Source organism: Apium graveolens, chromosome 5, assembly GCF_009905375.1.
Source record: "Apium graveolens cultivar Ventura chromosome 5, ASM990537v1, whole genome shotgun sequence".
Taxonomy (NCBI): domain Eukaryota; kingdom Viridiplantae; phylum Streptophyta; class Magnoliopsida; order Apiales; family Apiaceae; genus Apium; species Apium graveolens.
In genome coordinates, this window is record NC_133651.1 from 184,229,732 (window position 1) to 184,240,419 (window position 10,688).

A 10,688-nucleotide genomic window follows, 5' to 3' on the forward strand; every position below is an offset into this window, starting at 1 on the left:
GTAAGTTTTCGATGAGATCCTTAATATTATTCTATAAAATTAATGCTTTATTTGAGAAAAATTATAAAACAACTAATAAGATCAAATTAGTCGTATACTATGAACCTTCGATTCAAACATTAAACGTCTGAAAGTCTTGGTTGGATAGGTTCGATAAATCCAAATCTGGCTCACCCCGTATTCCCCATTCTGCCCTTTTGAAAGACCCTAATAGGGTTAAGGATCCCCCGCAATATCTAATTGGAGGTATGAAATAAATTTTTTGTAATGGAGGATCTATTCTCTTTTCTCATTTTTTTTTTCCAAAAAAAGATCTTGGAGATTGTGTAATGCTTACTCTCAAACTTTTCGTTTACACAGTAGTGATATTCTTTGTTTCTCTATTTATCTTTGGATTCCTATCCAATGATCCGGGGCGTAATCCTGGACGTGAAGACTAAAAAAAGGGAGTTTTCTTTTTCATTGCTTTATTTTTAAATTTTCTTAGGATTTTTTATCTATTCCACATGGTTAACCAGGAAACATTAAAAAGGATTGGAGAAATTTGAAAGAGAAATCAAATATGAAGTCATCAACAAAAACGGAAAGAGAGGGATTCGAACCCTCGGTACGAATAACTCGTACAACGGATTAGCAATCCGCCGCTTTAGTCCACTCAGCCATCTCTCCCAATTGAAAAAGATAATTACTATGTTACATTACACATGAAATAAGGATTGAAAAAGTATTTCTTTCTCTTTCTTTATCTTATCTATATTCTATCTACAACTTTTATTAGCAATTACAGTTAGTTCAAGTAAGGAAGCGAAAGATTCAATAGAAAAAACAGAAAGAAGACCCCTTTTATTTTGTTCGAAAGGGCCCTTTTTATTCCCGCGGCCTGGCCTGGTAAGTACCTAGCCGGGCCTTTTTTTGTTCCAACGAATCCTAGGTTTCTTTAATTAAAAAAAAAGGGGTTGATATTAAAGCAACAACAAAAAGACGAAGGGCTATTTCCATTCTTATTATTAGATAAAAAAATAGAACGTCAATACGTCATTTCTTATTATTTTTTTATTTCTTTTTTATTTTTATGAAAATTTTTTTTTAATTAAAGAATCCCCACGAAAAACGTCAACACTCTCATTTTCATGATTTTTTTATGATCCTGTCTTGATTAACCCAAATTATTCCTGTTCGACAAAAGGCCCTTTGTATATAATAATCGCATTGTAGCGGGTATAGTTTAGTGGTAAAAGTGTGATTCGTTCGAGTAACTCCCTTAAATAGTTAAGGGGTCTTTTCGGTTTGATTAATATTCCGAGAAAAAACTTTATTTCTTAAAAGGATTTAATCCTTTACCTCTCAATGACATATTGGAGGAAAAATCGAAATTATCGTGATTTTTATCCAAGGATCACTTGAAAATTTTTAAATTGGGTTATGAAATTGCGAAACATAATTATTCAATTGGATCAATACTTCCAATTGACTGAGTATGAGTAAAGGATCCATGGATGGAGATAGAAAAGTAGATTTCTAATCGTAACTAAATCTTACAATTTTTTATTTGTATAAAATAAATTGAAGCAAAATAGTATAGCTATTAAAGGATAACTTTAGTTTACTAGAGTTATCGACATGTTATTTTAGCTCGGTGGAAACAAAACCTTTTTCCTCAAGATCCTTTCAAATAGAAATAGAGAACGAAGTAACTAGAAAGGTTGTCATAATCATCTTTTTTCTAGAGGGATCATCTAGAAAGCGAATCCGTTTGAATCCACAAAGAAAGAAAAGAAGAAAAAGAAAAGGGATAAGAGAAGAAGAGGATATTTCAAAAGAACACGATCAATCCAGAAACGTGAACTTTGAATCTCAAATTGCTTAGATCAATCCAGAAACTAAGTAATTCGAATCTAACTTTCAAAACAATCCAGTAATTGAAGTTTAGAGGGAAGAAAAACTACTCATAGTTTATCTCAAAACAAAAGTTTTATATCATTCATTGTCTCCCTCAAAAGATTACATGAGAAGGGTATTTATAGGCTTAGACAATAACCCAAATCCAATAGGATTCCAAGAGAAATTCAATATCAGCTTGAATTAGCCAATATCTGAATCCTTCCAGGAAACAAATTTAAAAACCAAACCCGAATGGAAAAAAGACAAAAAACCAAATCCAAATAGGAAAATAAAATCCTAAGTGCTTAAAACAAGAAAACCCTTTCAAGTGAAAGGTAAAAACTTGCAAGCAAAATTCTAATTAATATTCCAATTGAACATCACAACAAGTACACATAGCCAAATCCCAATTAACATATTCATTCCTTGATCCTCATCAACTGTTTAGCTCACTTAGCAGGGAGGAACTAAATATATTGTATTGCCCTGATGCATGCAAGACTTTGTAGCAAGTTGACATACATACACATAACCCTTTCATGAAGTTGTTTCCTTGTAACTTTCTAATGTTTCAGATAGATTATAATGTAGATCTGGCATCTGCTACTATTAAGTTGATAGTAGTTATTCTGGATGAGATCAATATTATTAATTTTTGTTAGATATTATTTGTTAATATGAGGTTTGTTGAGCTCATGTATCGCTTGTTTTATGCAGAGATAAAGTTGTTGACTTCCATTGGAACTCATCAGACCCATGGACAATTGTCAGTGTATCTGATGATGTCGAAACCTCGAACGGAGGCGGTACACTACAGGTATAACATAATACACTACAAAGATACATAGATATTCTTATGTAGTGCAGTAATTTGTTATATGACCTGGTAAGTTAATGTGTAATTGAGTGCAGATTTGGCGCATGAGTGATCTGATATACAGACCGGAGGAAGAGGTTCTTACGGAGCTTGAGAAGTTTAAAGCTCACGTGGTGGAGTGTACTTCTAAATAATGTCATTTTAGACTATGTTGTTGCATCAGTTCGTAGAGATGTTGGAAAGAAATAATTGGTAAATCGTTTGTAGCTTGTACTGATGTTTGTTGGACCTCCAATTACATAATCGGGATAACCTAGTGGTAGAAATAGAATTGTACAATGTAGTAAATGGTTATTTCTGTCGTACATGTAGTAAATGGTTTTTTATGTCTGGTATTGTCGGATTACAAAGCAAGTTGGCGGTGGAATGATATTAATTGACAGTTAAATCATTAGTTATCCGTTGTGACTTGTGAGTAACGGTAGTGCTGAATCTTTTTAAAAAAAAATTGAATTTAATATTAGTCTTTAATGTCAAAAATTGGTCGTCTCAAATTCTTAAAAAAAATATCGGCTCTCTTTGAAATAATTGTTTAAAGCGTAGTAATTTTTTTGGTTTTTCAGTTTCTCGATTAGGAGAGTTTAGGTATATATAATTTTGAGTGAGTATTATTGAAGTCCTTTATTTGCTTAAGTAGGGGTGTAATCGAGTCGAGCTGAATACTGCCAGGCTTGGCTTGAACTCGATTAAAATAGTTCGGATTTGAGCTCAATTGAGCTTTTAATTTCAAGTTCGAAACTCGGCTCGTAAAAGGTTCTGTAGGCTCGAGTTCGGCTCGAAAGCTCGAATTAATTCACTAAATATTAACAAAAAAATCGAAATATGATCTGTTTGACTCGAGTTCGGCTCGAGTTCGACTCAATAAAAATAAATAATATATAATAAATATTAAATATTTATATAAAACTATATTTATAATAAAAAAAATTTTAACTAATAGAGACTTGATAAAACTCGTATCTTACGAGCCGAATAATTTGAAGTTTGAGCTCGGCTTGGTTAAAAATTCGAAAAGCTCGAGTTCGGCTCGATTATTTTCGAGCCGAATTTGAATAGTTCACGAACAGTTTGGCTCATTTACATCTCAAGATCCCAAGATATCCTTGGTACAAGGCGGTGGTTTTAATTAATCTTCACCTCCAAAATGAACATCCTTGATCCCCATTCAGGATTTCTGTTTCTTTTCCCCGTCAATATCGACGCTTTAGTGGTTCTTTACCCTCCAAGTTTTACAAGCTTCATATTTCAACTTGCACAGAAATCCCTAAATATTTTTTTTGACCCCCACCGTACGGATGATAATATAGTACTCCCTCTATTTTTTTCAATTTTTTAAAAGGTTTGTTTTTTGGATGTCTCGTTCATTTTTTTATATTTCAAAACTTACCAAAAATAATTAGTGGGTGTCATCATTTCCCCACTTTTCCTGTTTTCCTGTTTTCCTCTTTTTTCACACCACTTTTACCCAACTATTTCCCTTTTATACATTAAAAATTAATGAATCTCACCACTCCACCCACTTTTCTTTCTCTTTTTCACTACTTTATACATATTTCTTAATTTTCGTATCCAATCCATATCAAAAGGACGAAGATATTATATTAAAAGGACTGAGATATTTACATCTCTCAATTTTCTATATAGATTTATTCTAAGTAGTTGGTTTATAGATATATTCCCTCTGTCCCATTGAAATATATACATCACTTTTTGGTAAATTATAATTCTATATTTAAAAAAAAAATCTGAATAAAAGTTCTATGTTTAAACTTTTATTCAATTTTTTTTTAAAAAAACATTATGAAACTCTATTTTATAAAAGGCTCGAAATACGTGCAAATAGTGCATGTTTAGATCCTAGGAGGACGGAGGGAGTAGTTATTTATGGGTCTTGTTCCCTGACAATCATGTGTCAGGGAACTGTTAACCAACAGATCACTTCTTGGCCGTTAGATTAACAATCCACGGCCAGGATTTAAAAAATATTCCCCTGTCCGCGTAAAATAATCGCGGAATGCTGCCTTTCCACGTAAAACAAGCGCGGAACGAGTAATTACTCTTTTACCCTTAATTACCTTCCGCGTATAATATCCGCGGATGGTCTGGGAAACTGATTTAACGGGTTGAAACGACCCATTTAGCAGTTTTGACCTAAATTATAAACACAGGCGAGGCTATTGGCGATTTGAGGGCGATGCCACCGTGATTTTAAGGCGATCTCACCCTTCCTTCGATTTCCCAGTTGTAATATCTGGGATATATCGTGTAACTATTTTTGGTAGTAAATGATTATTATCTGTGTTCAGTATCTATTCTGTGAATTAATTGTTAAGTGTTATCTGTGTTTGGATATTTAAAAATAATATTAATTGAGTATTTTAATTTTTATATGTCCAAAATAAAATATAGATAATTGTCATATCTTCCTAATTATTTTTATGTTAATTTATGGATTTATAAGGATCATATGAAATTTATAAAATCTTTTTCCGAGTATTTAAAATCTATTTTGTAAAAACGGGAACCAACTGACGTCATCCATTGTTACGTTTTTGGAACCCGAAACTCTTCCGAGAACTCCTTCCTAACCTAATTTTAATATTCCGAGCATATTCCATGTTTCAACTTTTTCGATCCGGCGTACGGTTTGTTCTGCGCGGGTCCCGGCGCGACATTTGCGATACAATATTCGTTTCGGTAAATCAATAAAACCCGTATTTTCGATAAACAGGAGCTTTTTATCAAACTATTCCAATTATCATCTCGTAGTACGTGTAACCAGGCGCTAAGACCAAGACCGCAGTACAAATTGTACCGGTTTGGATAATTATCCCGAAAACCGATACCGTTTGGATCAGTTTTTATAAATAAATGTACCGTTTTATATCCGGAATGATCCAACGGGATACTAATTTTCCGTAATTATAAATAGCCTTTTCCCGTATTTTATTTCGTATCAAAATCATTTGCAGATAGTTAATTTTATAATTTTTAGAGAAAAACCCTAATTTCATAAACTGTTCTAAGAATCAAACAACAAATCGAAGGCGTTACCGATCTCTGTTTTCAAAGCTCGAGTACTCAATCCAAAGGATTTGAAGTGTTCTATCAGATTCTGAACTTCATTTTACTGTAGAAATCAAGGTTTATTTTCTATATTTTTATTTATTTTCGGATTAATTTTATTAAAAATATGAATTTTTGTTCGGATGATTGTTTGTATGATTTGATGATTGCATGTTGTAGAGCTTGTTTTCCTGATGATTTTGGTATATTATACGTCTGATTTGGAGTTCAATAACATGTTCAAATTTGAGTTTGATTTTCGAATTTTAAAATTAGGGTTTATAACCCGTATGAATGTTCTTAATTGAAATTTGGGGGTTTCTTATTCTGGAATAGATAGATGTTGTGGTATAGTGGATTGTGTTCTCTGTGGAATTTGCAATCCATTCGTATAAGTTTCATGAATCAACGAGGTTTGTGGAGAAGGGAGTTGTGTTTTGAATATTTTCGAAGTTCGCCGGAAACTGGCAAACTTCACGGCCAAATTCCGGCCAACTCAGGGATTGTTAGGTTGTTTTGATTGAATGATTGTGTTCCTGGTAGTTTGTAGATGTGATCTGGAGCTTGTGGTAAGGTGAGGAGGCCGGAATCGTGTTCTCTGGCAACCCCTACATTTTCCGGCGACGTGGGTGTAAAATTGTAGTTTGATACCTGAACTTTTGGGGACGATGCAGTTTGGTCCCTGAAGTTTCCAGACTTTGCAAATTTAGGATTCCTGTTTTAAAAATGTTTAAAAATCATATTTCCTATTTATTTTTATTATAAAAAAATTCGATTTTAATTTCTGAAAATTCTAAAAATTATTATTTTAATTCCGAAAATTATTTTTAATTCAAAAATAAATCTGAACTAATTAGTTAATTAATTTCAGTTAATTTTTAATTTATTAATTGGTCAATTAATTCGAAAATTAATTGATTAATTGATTTAATTAATTATTAATTAATTATTTAATTAGATTTAATTATTTAAAGATGATTTAAAAATTCCGAAAAATAGTTTCGAGATTTAAAATATTATTCTAAATTATTTCCAAGGCTCGATAATTATTATGAAATTGTTTCGGAGCCAGAATTGGCCAACCGAACCCAGTTTGTTACCCCGAAATTGATCCAACGGCCCGTTTTAATTCCGAGAAATGTTTTAAAATCATTTTAAATACCAGAAAGCCTATTTATGACCCGAAATGTCTTTATAAATAATATATCATTGATTATGTGACGTGTTATGTGTTATATGTGACATGTTGGTTGACTATCGGTCTATATATATTCGATGTTTACTGTTTCTTGCGTAACTTTCAATCCGTTAATAGGATTTGGGTAAAACGAAGGGTAGGTAGAAGTATGTGTTAAATAGAATCATATGAGTTGAATATTGATAGATGCTTATGATATGTGAGCAGAAGAGGCAAGACGTAGGAAAGGGAAACAGGTAGTTGAGGAGTAAAACGGTTGAGATTGGAAGCGAGTGCAGTGTAATAAGCTAATACCAGGCAAGTGTTCTGAACTTTCTCGAGATATTGTCGTGATTGATATTCCTGTTTTATATTGCAAGTGCTTTGAAGCACTGAACCCTAAACCTTGATTCCAGTTATTGATCTTGAGTCGTAGCCTAATTCTTTCTAGACCATTGATTGTTGTATACCCAAACACGAACCTCAAATATACGATACTATTCCACAAATACATACAAACTAAATACTATATACTGAATCGAGTTACCTACATACTCAACCCATTGTATTTTATGCTTTGAAAGACCAAATCCTTGAAACCCTGAAACATTGATTCATTGTTATCCAATTCTTTCATTACCTAGCATCCAAACTTTGAAAACACTCTTTTGATCCTTATGCAGATTAAAACCATTTCATTATGTAACATCAAATATTGTTAATGATTCTGCTTATTGTTTATTATTGTTTATTATGTTATTATGTTAGAATTTAATTGTTTTTATCAAATTATGGACCAGATTCGTGGTCAGACCATATAATGGTCAAGTTAGGCCAATGTGTGCCTTGGATCCAGTAGTTAGAGCAGTGCTATGTGCTTTGCTCGGGGTTAGTACGTGACTGATCAACAGCCTAACCTTGGTTTTTAATATGAAAATATAATATCCAATTCTAAATCATAATCCATTGTTCACTTGATATTATAACCATGTTCACCTGATGATCATTATTCTCAGTTTTGTCATTGTGACTTGCTGAGCTAGTTAGCTCATTTGTGCGATATTGTTTCTGTTCTTTTCCTGTTAAAAAAGAACCGGTTGGTACCGAGGATACCCAGTCCAGCGCGAGAGCTAGGGGTTCAGGTTGATTGAGCTGAGCTTGTAGGCTTCTTTTGGAATAATTTAAGTCTGTAAAAGTTTGTAATAATGTTTAATACTCAGTTTTGAGTTTGGAATAGTTGGGATTTAAACGTTTGTAATATAATAGTGTGTTCAACTTGTGTGCATACTTTAACCTGTTGCGGTCCGTGGTGGTTGGTAAGTAGGGTCACTGCATATTATCATTATCTTTATTATTGTTATTAGTAGGTTATAAATAAGGTATGTGGACCCCAAACTTCTTACCCGGGTTTGGAGGGCGCCACATGTTTGGTATCAGAGCTACATGTTATAAGTCACTGACACAAGCCTAGGTTGACGGGAATGGGTAGAGGGTTAGGATTAGAAGTAAGGAATAGGATGATAAGACGTTGAGAGGTTGAGTGCTTCGGTATAACAGGTATTAGTGTAATTCGCGTTATGGTTCGAGATTCTTATATTGCGATATGATTTTTGATAGCAGCGATGGCCGACTCTTTTATTCCCATATCAGCTGATCACTCAGAGCCTTCAGTTGGAGTGCCGTCTTCGGATCCACGTCCTGTTGTTCCACCAGTATTGGCTATTCTACCTCCACCTGTGTTGCAGCCCGTACCACTGCAGGCTATTCCACCCCAGGCGTGAGGCCACCTGTCAGAGGACCCCCACTACCTTTCCATTTCTCTTCCTACCCTGTCCCATATCATCAGTTTTAGGCTTTCCTTATGGAGCAGCGATTCCTTCAGGGTTAGATTCAAGAGTTACTACATATTATGCGTACCAGAGAGGTTGGGAGTGGTGAGAGACGACTCAGAGAGAGGCTACAGGCATTTCGTAGGACAGCTGCAGTGAGGATTGCTGAGGCTACACATGAGGACATCACCCCTGATTTCTTAGTAGAATGGGCTAAGTGGGTTCTAGAAGGGCTTGAGGAGATTGGAGGTCCAAACTTGCCATGAGTCAGAGATTCAGAGATGGAGATGCTGAGCAGTATTGTGATGGTTATGTAGTATGTACAGTAGTGTGTATCAATAGACTTTTGAGTTGTATTTATAGACTAGCTATGTTGACTAGTGAGTAGGTTGTTGTACCCTTTTACTTTTACTTCCGAAGCGTCTTTACGCTTGTGTTACCTAAAACTTTTGATCTATATATATCAGTACCTTTTTCCTTCCCAGCACTGTCATTTACTTTATTGCACATGTTTTACCTTACCTTATTTATTGCACCAGTTATACCCCTGTGATACCATGTACCCTGTTTTTCATAACTGTTTATATTCTGTAAAGAAGAATGCAATTTACTTAGTTATAACTGTTTTCAAAAAGAAGATATTTTTTTTTCTTTTTGTTTTATAAAACTTTTATTTTCTACAAAGAATTTGGTTTAAAAGCTAAATAAGTTGTTTGATTCTTTACAGACTAATGCCTCCTAGAAGAAATACCCGCACCAACACCCAGAATGAAGAAACCAACAACAATAACAAACAAGATGATACAAATCCAAATGTGAACCCAGGACCCATGGACCCAGCAATAGCCCAGATTCTTCAAATCTTGGCCCAACAAACAGTCCACCTGGCACAACAACAACAAAGACATACCAATCCGCAGGTAACTTTCAAAACTTTTCAGGCAGTAAACCCACCAGAATTCAAGGGTTCCCTAGAGCCGATTGAAGCAAATGTTTGGTTAAAGGAAATAGAGAAGGCATTTGCCTTAGTAAAAGTAAAGGAAGAACAGAAGTTTGAGTTTGCAAGTTACTATCTGAAGAATGAGGCCACCTATTGGTGGGAGATGGTGAAGACATTGGAAGGTACAGATGTTACTACTTGGGAGAGGTTTAAGGAATTATTTTTAGAAAAGTATTTTCCTCAGTTTGTCCAAGATCAAATGGAGCTGAAGTTTTTAGAATTAAAACAAGGGAACATGTCGGTAACAGATTATGAAAGTATGTTTGAGGAATTGTCAAGGTATGTGCCGTCGTATGTGGATACTGTCAGGAAGAAGGCTAAAAGATTCCATCAAGGTTTGAAACCATGGATCAGAGGGAAGGTAGCCATTTTTGAATTGGATACCTATGCAAGAGTGGTACAGAAGGCTATGATTGCAGAGACAGAGAGTGAGATGTTCCAGAAGGAAAAGGAAAGCAAGAAAAGGAAATTTGAAGGGAATGAGGGCCAGTCACAACCAGGGAAGTTTCCAAATCTTAAGAAGGGAAAGTTTCAGCCAGGGAGGAATTTTAATTTCAGGAGACAAAATGCAAGCGACGGAGGCCAGGGCAACCGTCCAGTTAATGCGAATCAGCCGAATCAATTGAGATTAACTTTTCCAGATTGTCAAGTATGTGGAAAGAAGCATGGGGGAGTTTGTAATAAGTTGAATGTAGTTTGTTTCAAATGCAATCAGAAAGGGCACTATTCGAGGGAGTGCCGAAATCAGCCAGCAAGAGAACCAGCAAATAAGGATCAGCCTATCCGGAATCCAGCAGTGAAGGTTCCAGCCATTGGATTTACATGCTTTAAATGTGGGAAACCAGGACATATAGCCAG

The 10,688-nt window shown here is 34.6% G+C and overlaps 1 protein-coding gene and 1 non-coding gene across 3 annotated transcripts in view; one reads left to right on the forward strand and one right to left on the reverse strand.

Moving 5' to 3' along the window:
• Positions 1-3,152, forward strand: part of LOC141724659 (WD-40 repeat-containing protein MSI4-like) — a 14,231-nt gene extending 11,079 nt beyond the window's left edge. Inside the window, exons 14-15 of one of the 2 annotated variants that reach the window (XM_074526875.1) lie at positions 2,599-2,698; positions 2,773-3,152. In XM_074526875.1, the coding sequence (XP_074382976.1) occupies positions 2,599-2,698; positions 2,773-2,787 (115 nt within the window). In that variant the 3' untranslated portion in view covers positions 2,788-3,152. The remainder of the gene's footprint in view (positions 1-2,598; positions 2,699-2,772) is intronic. The other variant, XM_074526874.1, reaches the window with a different exon arrangement.
• On the reverse strand, positions 582-669 carry TRNAS-GCU (transfer RNA serine (anticodon GCU)). The gene has a single exon. It is a non-coding gene; the product is annotated as a tRNA-Ser (tRNA).
• Positions 3,153-10,688: the final 7,536 nt, after the last annotated feature.